Source organism: Staurois parvus, unplaced genomic scaffold (genome assembly GCF_062004578.1).
Source record: "Staurois parvus isolate SC_StPar_1 unplaced genomic scaffold, SC_StPar_1.0 ptg000719l, whole genome shotgun sequence".
Classification (NCBI taxonomy): domain Eukaryota; kingdom Metazoa; phylum Chordata; class Amphibia; order Anura; family Ranidae; genus Staurois; species Staurois parvus.
The window spans coordinates 776,273-790,337 of NW_028318515.1; the positions used below are offsets into that span (position 1 = coordinate 776,273).

The 14,065-nt window shown below is 41.7% G+C and overlaps 1 protein-coding gene across 1 annotated transcript; it reads right to left on the bottom strand.

Moving 5' to 3' along the window:
• LOC149445525 (serine/threonine-protein phosphatase PGAM5, mitochondrial-like) lies at positions 1–7,789 on the bottom strand. The gene is made up of 6 exons (XM_089653644.1): positions 7,647–7,789; positions 6,229–6,404; positions 4,881–5,006; positions 2,091–2,179; positions 1,449–1,579; positions 1–535 (listed from the first exon to the last, which is right to left on the bottom strand). Exons 1-6 carry the CDS (start codon positions 7,787–7,789, stop codon positions 388–390), a joined length of 813 nt encoding a protein of 270 aa, XP_089509770.1. The 3' UTR covers positions 1–387.
• Between the last annotated feature and the right edge of the window lie 6,276 nt (positions 7,790–14,065).

Below are 14,065 nucleotides of genomic sequence, written 5' to 3' on the forward strand. Positions count from 1 at the left end.
TTAATTTGCCATGTACAAAATTATGCTTTCACCAACAGAATACAAGAGCAACATGTAAAAATACAAGAATGCATAAAATAGAAAGTGATACAAGCAACATTAAAATGGATACAAGAGTGTACAGGTAACATTTAGCTAATGTGTGCATCAGGTTCACTCGGTAAATGCTATAGGAATGTATAGCTATGTATAGGAATGTAAATGCTTTGGATGTGTCTGCAATCTAGAATGTATCGTGACTAATTACATAGTGCCAACTGAACAAAAAAAAAAAAGTTAATCCCACCACCATATATGTTGACATAGTGCATAAAGTCTCATGTCTGGGAGCAGCTGTATTGATCCAAACTTCCCCAAATTTACATACAATTGTCAGCACCATCCAGTTCAGCAGCTGAGTTTAGAAGTAGGCATATACCCAGCATCACCAAGCATCCTTAGAGTTACATTACCATTGTGATGAATCACAAGTTCAGTAATGCTGCCATGATTTAGATCCATGCGTAGCCAAGCTTCAGGAGGCAGCTGAAGAGCCCTAGGGGAGGAAGAAAGTATCCTTGTTAGTGTAAATCCATTTTAAAAAATACACCATTTGAAAGATATGGTGATGAGAAAAGCCCACAGCAACCACAATATACCCACCCAAAATTGATCTTCGGCTGAATGCAGAAACCTACTGTATTTGCTCAGTGTGTACTATCATCAGTTAATTGATTTGTTATTTCTAGTGTAGTGTAGAGGACCACGCCTGTTATGGAGAATAGGGGGCTGGGTTCTGCATTCCTGTATCAGGACGACTGACAAAATGAAAGGGTGAGCATGTGCCATCATCCTAGGACAGGGAATTTTTACTGGCAGACATCACCACCAGGTGAAAGCACCCCACACAACTGATGTACCCAGCACAGGACTGCTTTTAAGCTGCATTTGCCTTGAGATGAGCATATGGGTGTAAGAAACCCCTGCATTTGAACTAAATGCCGAGGTGGAAAAACTCCACACCAAAGGCACAGTTGGGTTCTACCAGCTTACAGCTACAGCAAATTGCAGCCATGTTGTGTAAACTTTGTTCAAGCAGGGACTGCGACACCCCCAACCCAACAAAGGAGCTGTATGCAGTCAGTCCATAGAAAGCAAACTAGTACACATTGGCAGACCCACCACTACTGAAGCATGGCCCATTTACTGGACTGCCTCTTATAGCCAATCAATGCCTTTGCACCAAATAGTTGATGGTAGATTTAAACTAATGCATGTTGTAGGATCTCAGTTTTAGATTTACTAAAAAGATAAAGTACAATCAGATTGTGTTGTGTAGTGGATGGCCAGCTTTTGATCAGAACTTCAGTCTGGTGCATGTACACTGATCACCACAAGCATCTTCAAATACATAAGATATAGAATATTTGTTTGCCAAGTTTTGTAAGATAGAAGGCAGACTTCCTTACCTGCATACAATATAGCGGATAACATTATCATGGCAAACTATGATCTCATAGCTTTCATCTTTCTGTTCATAGTCAGCACGGTGAATATAGCTTCTAAAAGCAGATTCTATACGTGGTCCATCCTCAAAATACTAGAGGCAAGAGATTCAGGATTTAACAGTAGAAACAAGTAAAAAAAGGCACAAGCTAGTTAAAATGCAAGTAATGCCCAAGGAAATATTCCTTTCCTAGACTAAGACTGACACCTAGCTAGTGATCGTTCATTTGAAGAGAGCCTTCAAGCATTGCACCTATCTAGGAGTGGGAGGTCTCACATGTAGGCAATTGAGACTCCCTGCAGGTTAAGTCAGACCACTTGAGGTCAATAAGTCTTTATTGCTCTGCTTCTGAGTAAGATGCAATAGGAGAAAAGCTATACCTCAGACAAAATCACACCAAGTGCTCTACTAGTAAGGCCATGCCTTGTTCTCTTGAAGGTAAAGTGCCTACTTGCTCCAGAACTGAAGCAATGTCATGGAGCAGTACACATCAGTTCATGTTTTTCTACACAAAGATTCATCCCACTCAAGAAAAAGAGAAAAAAAAAATTATTCCTACTAGTTGATCACTAAACTTCAGTGCAAAACACTTTGTAAGGCTCACCACAATATCTGGTTTCCAGTCATGGCTTGGTGGGTCTGGTCTAATGGGAGCCCCTTCTCTTAGCAAGTCAGAACCAGTGCTTTTCACACCTGTGTGGGGGAAATGCAATTTGAGAAGTTTTCATGCATATATTTTTGTACAGACTGGCTACCAGCATATCCTAAATCAGGCATGCATATCATTACCATTATTGCCCAAGATATGCAAAGCAACTTTACTGTGGTTAATGGAACTGCAGTTGCTTTGTGGCATTTAGTTTTGTTTAAATGATATGGTTTGTGTAACTGTAAATGGCTACAAAATGGCAATACTGCTACTCCCTTTAGTAGTCAGTCACCAACAACCCTGACAAAGGCTTAGTGGTTTAAGACCATTGCACAGTTCAAGAAAAGGCAGCCATCTTGACACCATGGATGAACCACCTATACCTGAAGTGGACTTTGCCTTGTACACCATAGTTCCAGGGCGAACTTCACTCGTGTCATTCCTTCCACAAACATTCCCTCTTTGCCTGAGCACCTTTCCATTATATTTAAAGACTCTGCTATACATTAATCTAGAGGCAGTACCGACAGTTGGGCACTATGGACAGCTATCCATATACCACTACTATTATATTTAGCAATTGTCTGTTTTGAACAGCACACTACAACACATGGTCAGAATATGACAGGATAAGTTCAGCATTAGTTACATTTCCAGTAGTCTTACAGGACATTAAAATATGCCCTCACCAGAACAGGAAATATTGTACATCCAAGATAATGGGGATCCTTCTGATGTTCTCAGTATACCAGAGAACAGACTGTTAAAAAAAAAAAAAAAAAAAAAAAGGACACAACTTCCAGATTTCGAAATGCTGCAGACAGCAATCCTGGGTGCCAGGAGCATCATGTGGCACATAGGATATCCATGGCTTCCAGATTATGGACTTTAGAGTGAATCAGTCGAGATGCTAGACATTTGCTCATTAACCACTTCAATACCGAGCACTTTTACCCCCTTCCTGCCCAGGCCAATTTTCAGCTTTCAGTGTTGCACTTTGAAATGACAATTGAGGTCATGCAACACTACCCATAAAAATAAAAAAGGTTTTTGGTGGAATTTAATCACCAAGTTTTTTTTTCTAAATAAAAAAAAACTGAAACTTTTGAAACAACTTTAGTTTGTCATTTCTTCATAAATTTAGGCCAAAATGTATTCAACTACATTTCTTTGGTGAAAACCCACGAGTGTATTATTTAGTCTTTAGGAAAGTTAGAGTCCACAAACCATGAGATCTATCCATCTAGATCTGACAAGAGATCAATGTACTGACAGCCAATTTTGTTTCTTGAGGCTTGAAAACACTAGCATAGTACAAATACCCCCCAAATGACCCATTTTTGGAAATTAGACAGTCCAAAGTATATAGTAAGAGGCATGGTGAGTTTTTGGAGGTTGTAAAAAAACTAAAAATTCTACATTTTCCAAAAACGTTTAAGTACAGTGTGATTATATAACTGGTGTGTGGTGATCAGGGACACTGACTGGTGACAGTAGGTAAAATTTTTATTACATGTATTTTTCCAACACTGACCAAAGCAATACTATGTTATAGTAACATTGAACTACTCTGGGCAAGTAAACAGGATTGGTTTGTTTTTTAAACACATTATGATTGCTATTACCAATGTATTTAATTGATATTTGCAATCATTGTTACTGAATGAAACCAATTCAGTCTCGCTGGGATTAGATGCAATTGGCCCTGTCTGTACCATGTGACCACTTTGATCAGTCACAGCTACCACCACAATTGTATACAATGAATGGCATGACAGGAAGCCATCTATTGTATACTATAGACATGATCTGTTGTGATTGGTCACATGACACTGGCAAAGGGCCAGTGTAGTGATATGACATTGGCTGTGTCCTGTGGACAGCCAGTGACAGGCTGCACGGTCTCGAGAACTGCTGCTTTTGACAGGAAGTCATGATGCCCAGTTACAACAGTGAGTGTCCAGCCTGGGCATTAATCTGCTATAGGCCAGATGGGAAGGTGTTAAGTATCAGAGCTGTCATCTACATCCTCACTCCCTGGAGACTTCCAGGCCTGGGTTATGGTCCATTTAGTTGAGATGAGAAGCAGCCAACCTTGGTAGAGAGGCATATAGGCTGGGAATGGGGTAGTGCAGGACGGACAATGGCATTCTTATGCAGTTATATGAAATGGGGCCTGGAAAAGGCCAAACACCCTGGACCTAAACCCCACCAATCTCAGGCAGGACAGCAGGTATGCAGTATGTCCCTTCATTGACCACAGTATTAAACACATCTGTCACTGCTCCCAGGCTTGGCATGGGAAAGTCAGGCTGGGACCTAGGCCATAACTTTCAAGCTCAGACCACACAATTACTGAGCTAGAAAATTTTACAAAGAACCACCCCATAGTGCACCAGACAGCAAGGGGGGGGGGGTCCTTTGCCAAGGGAGCTTAAAAACCAATCCCCAGGGCCTACCTCATACCCCAACTGGAAGGTACTCCCAATGTCATCTAGGAGAAAGAAAATCTCAGCCAGTCCATGAAGCCAAAACACATCTCCTATAAACTACTGAAGAGATTCAAGAAAGATCAGTTTAACCTATGGCTTTATGGATAGGTCTCTTGTTCCAGTGGGAGAAGCCTTTATGCTGTCCTAATGAAAACTAAAAAATTTCTATACTACGAAGATACTGAAAATTGATGCAAACCTCAATGCTGTTTTTTTTTAACCAACAGATCTGTAATTTTCACTTCATACTTACCCTGCAGATGCTGTCCAATTATTTCTGATGTCTCTTTGGCCCTGTGCAAGGTTGAATATGTCACCTCATTGTAGGTGTAACCCAAATTAGCCAGGCGCTGTCCAGTTAAGTTGGCCTGCTCACGACCTACAGCATAAAAAAAAAAAAATTCTGGTAAGCAAGCTTCCAAAAAGAACGTGATCAAATTGCACCTTATGGGCAAGTATAGAATCCAGACAGCAAGTTAATGTGACACATTAGGCAAAATGCCAAAAATTGAGGCCAAATATTCTCATGAATTTGTGATCCCTAGCCTTCACAGGCAATCACTCTCTCCTCCCCCCCCCCCCCCCCCCCCCATTTTTTGCTCCCAATGTGAGATTTTAATGTTAAATATAGCAGCTTCCCTCTGTCCAAGCTGAAAGGATAACTGGCCCTAGCATTCTCAAAGTGATGTTCCCACAAATCTTGATTCTTCACCACTCTTCCTTTTATGAAACTGCAAGGGGTTAGTCTGTACAAACAGCCCAAAGACACTCATCTGTCTGCACACATGCACTGAAACAAAAAGCCTTCCTCCTCCAGGCCCAGGCAGGGGTGGGAAAGCAGACAGGTGACAACCCCAATTAGAAGAAACAAAGCTACTCTAAGTGTATACTGCAAGAATATTTAATAAGGTTAGCAACTCCCATTCCTCTGTCAGTGTTAGACTTCTCCCAGTCACAGACTGGCTTTCTACTGCTCTGTGACTAATCCTATGTTTCCTTGTCCCCGACTGTATCATCCTCCCTCGCTCTACATAAGGCTCTCCCACCTCCGTGCTCCTCCCTGCCTGATGAAAGCAGGCCGGGCGACTCATCCTGCACATGCTCAGAAACACTTCACACATTGACACCAGACGCCCAACATAACCGATCCCGGACATCTTAGCGACTGCCAGGCTTCACATACATAGCACCATCTGCTGGCATACCTAGGCCATCTCCTCTTTGGAACAGTCACCCAACATCTGGCTGCAGACTTACCTCTCCACATGAGCCGGTTTTTAAATTCCAAGATGTGAGTTACTACTTCCTTTCTTATTAAAAATATTATTGCAGTACACACTTACAGGCGCTGTGTGTTTCTTCTACTGCAGAGTTGTGTTTCGCTTCATCGCAGCTTGCCTTTAGTGCCTACTGGACTACCCCAGCCCACTTGGAACTTAATACAACATTTATGGACTGCTAAACCATGCGCCTGTCATTCTCCTTGTATTAGCAAGCCCAATTAGAAACCATGTTGCGGAATATAGAATATACCCTTTTCACATGAAGAGGCCATAGGCATGACAGCTAGGACTCTGAATGAAGATTCAAACTAAACCTACCAAGTGGCGTTAGGACTCTTTCAGAATCAGTTTCACCAGCAACATTGTACTGTCCATGGCGAACAAGGAAGATATGCCGTCTGACTTTCGCATTGTATTTTTTTAACTGGCTTTTCAAGTCGTCCTCTTTATTGCCCTTCAGGTCATTTAGATTGATCAGAGACATTGGTTCACGTCTACAAAAAGATAATAGGTTAGGCAGTCAGTTTATCCAGAACATAATGCTGAAGAGTCTAGCTGTCAATCCTGGGATACTGGTAAGACCTTATTGTATTGCTCAACACCTGTAATTAAATTTTGAGAGGGTTCTTCTAGATTTACTCAAGATACACACATTTTGCATTTGGAAAAGTGAATCTTGTGCTAAAAGCAGTGAATCTTATGAAACACGAGAGCATAGTAAAAACGCAGTATTCTGCTGTGCAAGTCGCTATCCGTGAGTGTTTCTGCAGGAAACAGTGTGATGCATTTTAGCTAGTGTGGAAAAACACGTCACAGTAGAGTCTTTAGGAGGAGCATCCCCTAACACTACAGGAGGAAGTGACATCATTTTCCCTTTAAAGGTCCCATGTGCAGTGTACGCTCTCTCCCATCAAATTAGGTTTCAGTGGCTACAATAGGAGAGCAAAATGCATATGTGGCCCTCTAAGAGAATATTGCACCATTCTGTTGCACTAGGGGAACTTGTCAACTGTTCTGGTGTAGTAAGAAACCAGAATAGAGCCAAGAAGAATTTGTCTACAGTTTTCACACAATTCCATGTGTCACAGATAAAGCAGCCCATTCACTTGAATGGGCTGCTCTGGGTGTGGCTGTCAAGACAAAGAAGCTCAGGGACCCAATTTTGGCCCTTAGCCAGGTGCGTTTTTCCAACAGCAAGATTGCGCCACGGACCCCAAAATAAGTGGGGTTTTCGAGGGTCAAGAACTCAACCCATTAATACCATCAATTTAGATCTATTGAAAGCTGCCAAAGCACTATAAAAGAAGCTTCAGATTTAGCAAGAGTGTGCTAAGAACAATTCTAAACAATGCATTTAATTAGGAACAGATTAGGCAGGCACTTGCACCAAATTCATGATAATGCTAGAGCAGATTGTATAGTGTATGTTCATCTTAAAAACCAAAACCAAGTACTTACAATAGTTATTACTTGTATTGATAGGGGGATCATGTATATAGTCACATTTTTTGGGGGTTTTATTCTCAGGGGGAAAAAAAAAACAAAAAAATACCCACTTCATAAAAAAAAAGGAAGGTTTTACAATAAGTGACCTATAAAATGGGCCACACACCCCTTCCATATGAATAGTAGTAACTGGTACACTACAATATGCCAGACTGGTGAAGGAGTTGCTCATAATATTCAAGCTTTCAGCATTAATATCTTAAGTCACATCTACTACGTGAAGAACTCACCGGTCCCAGTTGGGGTCCCAGATCCTAGTGAAGGCCGGAGGCCATAGCACAGCAGCTGTATTGGCATCTTCCCCACTATGCTTCAGAACTGCTGCAGCAAACAGTGCTGCTCCACCAGCCAGGACAGCCCTACGCAGGAACATGGTAACTGCTCAACAAACCCACCAACACTGACTACTATCAGTCTAAAGTACTTATATAGTGAGTCACTGGGAGGGGAGTCTGTTTGCAGGTGTTATATGATGAGGGGATCAGGCTTTGGGGAGGGGCAATTATCAATACCCAAAGCTGTCTTAAAGGGCACAGTCATGAAAAGATTTGAGGAGACCATTACTTGCCTTCCACTGGAAAAGCCTGTTCTGCTATCTCTGATCTTCACGGCATTTTCCACTATTGCAAAAATTTAAACAAACACCCACGTTGATATAAAAAAAAAAAAAGCAACATGCATTTATTAAATGTTTGCATTGAAGGCACACATTCCTGCACTGTTTAACTCCAACCCCAGGTATGTACCAAGGTATGGCCCTGCAGTTATGGAGCTGGAGGAAATAAACAATGGACTGCAAGTGTGGTGATGTCACTACACTCAAGTTTCATTGAGATATCTGAGTCTCTTTGCAGCGGTGGTATGTGAGACTTGTAGTCTTCTCATTTATAGATCTCTGTGAACAGATGACTCTGCTGTGTGGTCAGAGCCAAGCACAGTAGCATTAACTAGAAAAAATCAGGGTACAATACATGTCCTTATCCAACGAGTCTTTGACCAATGGATCCCATTCAATCCAAAAACTTTTATCTTGGGGCTGCCCCCTTCTAAGTTTTCTAAAACTTCTAAGAGACTTCTGTCACTCCTTCTAACGGTAGCATGGTGAATGGAAACAGCGTGAGCCTCCCTCTCTGATGAAGCTTTATGCTAGGAGCTGGGATGTCCAAAGGATGAAATACCTAACAGTCACCCTGAATGACTCTTTGAACAGGTATAATATGGTCTGGGAGCTGTGGCACACCTATGAATAGCCACCTTGACAATTTCCAGTAGTTCCTTTATGTATCTTGCCCCTTCCGTCTTGGGGGTGGGAGTGGGTCAGCGGGTTCTATTTGGTTATGGAGTGCATCGGCACCCTCTTCTCTCACTTCCTTTCTTTTTCTGATATCCACCTTTGTTCATTTTACAGGCCTACCTGATAATGCCAATTCTTAGCCAGTATGCGGGCTCTATGTCTAAGCTACTTATTTCTCATGTGCTATACTGCGACTGCCATGTGATGTTTTGATTGTTATGTTCCATGCTGTAATCTGTGAGAGCTAAATTGGATTAACCACATGGGAACCCGCTTGGTGAACCCTTGTCAGGGAAGCTTTGTAAACCACATTTGGACTTGGAACGTGGATTTCTACCGTCTGTTTTATACACCTTTTCAATCAATAAAGACAGTTTAAAAAAAAAAAAAAAAGGACTTTGGACAAAAACCCTTTATTTCAGGTGGGGGCAATTTGAGGGTCAGGGAATGTGACCATGCTTCATGTTATTCCCATAATATGGTATAATATGAAGATAGTGTATGCTTTTAAATCTGACTTTTCATGATTATAGGATACACTTTATCCACAACCCACCATTCCTCAAGTACATATTGCTTGACAATCCTATAAATATAAAACGTTTTAAAAACAAAAATGATTTAAAAAATGCCCCAGCCCAAGTATACTGCGCTTCCAGAAACCACAGGTGACATCACCATGCTTTATCACTGCCTTCACTGGAAAGCTGAAAGCTGAGTGCTTGAAAACTCTTAAGAATGCATCCTGAAACATGCAGCTTTGCTGGGCGCAACAAAGAAATCACCCATACCCTCTCAAAACTGTCAGAAGCCACAGTCAATGGATTTTTTTCTTTACATTTTTTTTTTAAGCAAAATCTATATGGGGAGTGGGCGGCACAGTGGCTTAGTGGTTAGCACTTCTGCCTTGCAGTAATTAGGTCATGGGTTCGATTCCCAACCATGGCGCCTCCTGCATGGAGTTTTCATGTTCTCCCTGTGTTCGTGTGGGTTTCCTCCAGGTACTCCGGTTTCCTCCCAGTACTCCAGTTTCCTCCCACACTCCAAAGACATGCTGGTATGTTAATTGGCTCCTGTCTAAAATTGTCCTAGTTTCATCCCTGGCCACGCAGGAGCTCCTACATGGTAGGGGTTGTGGAAATGACAGAAATAAACGGTGTCCCCTATAAATAATTCCCCAATTGCACCTAAACACTTTTCACCCCAAAAAGTGTATCATCCAAATAAATATATAAAGTGCTAATATACTAAATAACACTTGTAAATAAATAAATACTGTCCAAAAAAATGTCCACAATAGAATAAAATATAAGGTATAAAATAAATAAGATAAACAAAAGTCCTCCAAATAGACAATCCGCAAAATGACTTCCAGCAGGATGTGAATCCAATGATTACGGAGATCGTACCTCAAAGAAAGAGAGAACTCACATAGTGTGATCTATGGTATCACACTACGCGAGTTCTCTCTCTTTGAGATACGATCTCCGTAATCATTGGATTCACATCCTGCTGGAAGTCATTTTGCGGATTGTCTATTTGGAGGACTTTTGTTTATCTTATACCTTATTCTATTGTGGACATTTTTTTGGACAGTATTATTTATTTACTAGTGTTATTTAGTACCGTATTTGCCGGCGTATAAGACGACTGGGCGTATAAGACGACCCCCCTACTTTTCCTGCTAAAATGTAGTGTTTGGGCTATACTCGCTGTATAAGACTACCCCTCTTCCAATGCACACCAGTGGGAGGAATAGTGCCCCATCATTGATGTCAGTGGGAGGAATAGTGCCCCATCATTGGTGTCAGTGGGAGGAATAGTGCCCCATCATTGGTATTAGTGGCAGGAATAGTGCCCCATCATTGGCATTAGTGGCAGGAATAGTGCCCTATCATTAGTATCAGTGGAGGAATAGTGCTCCATCATTGGTGTCAGTGGGAGGAACAGTGCCCCATCATTGGTATCAGTGGCAGGAATAGTGCCCCATCATTGGTATCAGTGGGAGGAATGGTGTCCCATCATTGGTGTCAGTGAGGGGTGGAATAGTGCCCCATCATTGGTGTCAGTGGGGGGTGGAATAGTGCCCCATCGTTGGTGTCAGTGGGGGGGGGGAATAGTGCCCTATCATTGGTGTCAGTGGGGGGGAGGAATAGTGCCCCATCGTTGGCGTCAGTGGGAGGAATAGTGCCCCATCATTGGTATCAGTGACACCAATGATGGGGCACTATTCCTCCCACTGAGACTTGCTGACCCTGTTCTCGTATAGTGCTGCTGCAGCCAGCATATGTGGTTGCAGCAGCACCTCTACACAGAACACTTACCTGCTGCTCCGGCACTCAATTTTCGCGGGGCCGCTCGGCTCCGCCCCCTCGCCAGTGATTGGCCGCCTGTGTGCCTTTCCTGAGCTACAGTTCTGGCGGCCAATCACCGGTGAGGAGGCGGAGCCGAGCAGCCGCACGAACATCCAGTGGCCGAACTGAAGGAGACGCTGCGCTTCCTGGACCGGATCGTCGTGGGACTGGATCCAGGTAAGAGACATCAGCCCCTGCAAACCCCTGTACTTAATGCCGCAGCCCCCCTAAACATGTGTACCGGCGTATAAGACGACCCCCGACTTTTGAGAAGATTTTCAAGGGTCAAAAAGTCATCTTATACGCCGGCAAATACGGTATATTAGCACTTTATATATTTATAAGGGGTTGGGGAAAGACTTGGCAACCTACCCTGTAAAAACAATTGCTAAGAGAACTCATGGAAAAAGTCGCTTACGAGTGACGGTCCATGCAATCGCCAAGGGTCAGATACGACTGAATGGATAAATAGATAGATATGGGGAGTGGGGGGCTGTGAGCAAAGTGGAGTCCATTGGCTGGACATTATCGCATGTGTGAAGGAGGCATAATTGTAGGGCAGAAAACTAGTAAGGGCTTATTTACACCTGTGGCCAGTGGTAAGAATCTGCCTTTCCTCTGGGCAGAGAGACTATCTCTATGCACAATCTGCACCCAAACATTTGCAGCCAACAGCAGTTTGGCCCAATTTGTACCTTGCACAATTCAATGGTCAGTGCTGCTGTGCATATGTAACCGCTTATCTGAGAGGTTACATGCAATTAGGTGTCCTAACCAACCCTGGACACAGACAGGTGCCTGTAACCGTCTGAATCCAAATACTGCAGCTGATTTTGTTTTACCACTGGCTGCATTGACATGCACATTCGTTTTTCTGGGTTCTAGGCAATAGACAGCCCTGTTCATTAGTCACACACATGATCTTTCAGTAGTGATTATTTAAGCCCCCATACACTTGTGAATGGGGCCATTAGTGATTAGATGCAGGAGACCCAGGAAGAAAAAGTGTATGTAATAGATAAATCCTATGTTCAGCCATTGCTGCAGATGTATGAGAAATGCAATGGCAAAACATGCTATTGTTTCTTGCAGTTGTTCACTGTTTGTTATAAAGTGTTGTAAACCTTATAAAAATAAAATACCATTCAACAGGGAGCATTATTTATAATAATGCTGAAAGCGGAACATTAAAACTTCCTTTAGATAAAATGCTTGGGGGGAGGTGCACCTTTATGATGTACAGGAGATGGTGAAGCAAAAGTGACATTCAGAAAGAAAAAGTTATTTAAATTGCAGTAAATGATATTTCCATGCTGGCTTTTTTTTCTAAAAAATGACATTGGGGTCTTTGGAGGGGATCTCTCACCTTTAAAAAAAGCCAGCAGGGTAACGTCATATACTGCAATTTAAATGGCTTTTTTCTTACTGAATGTTACTTTTGCTGCATTACATCCTAAAGCAAAACATTATTGCTCTCTCCTCTGAGCAGATCAAGAACTGAGCCAGTTAGTCCATAAAAGAAACAAATATATATATGAAAAAATTAATATATAAATATACAGAATATATGAAAAATGTAAAACATAAATAAAAAATACATCTATGAACATAACCCCTTTCTGTAGTGTAAAGACCCATCCACAGTAAATGATATATTATACAGTATTTATATAGTGCTAAAAGGTTTGCTCAGCGCTGTACATTATAGTGGGGGGGACAGAACATGAGACAATACAGTAACAAAACACGAGTGGGTCAAGGGCCCTGCTCTTTCGAGCTTACAATCTAGGATATATATAACGTCTCTTCCCCATCAGTCATATACCAAACTATATGATTCTTGTTGCTGTGTTCAGTCTTGCCATGGTGTATGACATGAAACTGTCTTCCAGAACCCCACCTTAATATCAGAGTCTGGCTGTTCCTCACTCAGTTTTAAGCCTCCTATACAGATGATTCTGTTTCTGTTATTGACCATGTTTCAGCCTACATGTGAAATGATGATGACTGTAATGATCATGGCTCTAATCCTAAAAAATCCTTGACTTTGTGCAAGTTTAAGAATTGATGGTAGTTGAAGCTAAAAGGGTAGTCACACCAAATATTGATTTGATCTTCTGTTTGCTCACTTTTCATTTTGTAATTTGATAAAAAATAAGCAATTAAATTATATATTTTTAAAGCATTTTACTTTACAGCATTTCTTCACACCTGCCTAAAATGTTTGTACAATACTGTACATAATTTGTCTGATATGTACAGATTAGGCCTTATAACATCATAGGGGTATTATTGTTAGTCACTATTCTATGCCCTAGTTTTACCTGATGTCGTGTTAGATTTTTTGATATATTGTATGTTATATATTAATGGATTATATTTTTGGTAATGTTTTTTCTTTACTTTGTATTATCTAGAACACCCCTCTTCTGAGGAAGGTTTCTTGTGAAATGTGTAAAGATATTGTAGTACTTCCACAGCTTATGACATTAGTCTTTGCACTAGAGAATCATATGGTTTGGTATATGACTGATGGGGAGGGAGGGAAGAGATGTAATCTATCATAAGTGGAAGATATTTTATTTATTATATACACTAGATTGCCAAAAGTATTATGATGTCTGCCTTTACAAGCACATGAACTTTAATGTCATCCTGTAGGCTTCTATATTGAGTTGGTCCACCCCTTGCAGCTATAACAGCTTCAACTCTTCTGGAAAGGCCATACACAAGGTTTAGGAGTATGTCTATGGGAATGTTTGATTTTTCCAGAAGGGCATTTGTGCGGTCAGGCTCACAGCCTCTGCTCCAATTCATTGCAAAGGTGTTCTGTTGGGCTGAGATCAGGACCTGTGCAGGCCAGTCAAGTTCCTCCACCCCAAACATCCATGTCTTTATGGACCTTGCTTTGTGCACTAGGACAGTCATGTTGGAACAAGAAGGAACCATCCCCAAACTGCTCACAAAGTTGTGAGCATGAAATTGTCTTGTATGGTTACAC

Coding starts and splice junctions, on each gene's coding strand:
- LOC149445525 (XM_089653644.1), bottom strand. CDS start 7,789: ATGTTCCTGCGTAGGGCTGTCCTGGCTGGTGGAGCAGCACTGTTTGCT. Junction 5,007..6,228: donor AAGAGTCCTAACGCCACTTG/GTAGGTTTAGTT, acceptor TTTATGCTGTAG/GTCGTGAGCAGGCCAACTTA. Junction 536..1,448: donor ATCCGCTATATTGTATGCAG/GTAAGGAAGTCT, acceptor TTCCTCCCCTAG/GGCTCTTCAGCTGCCTCCTG.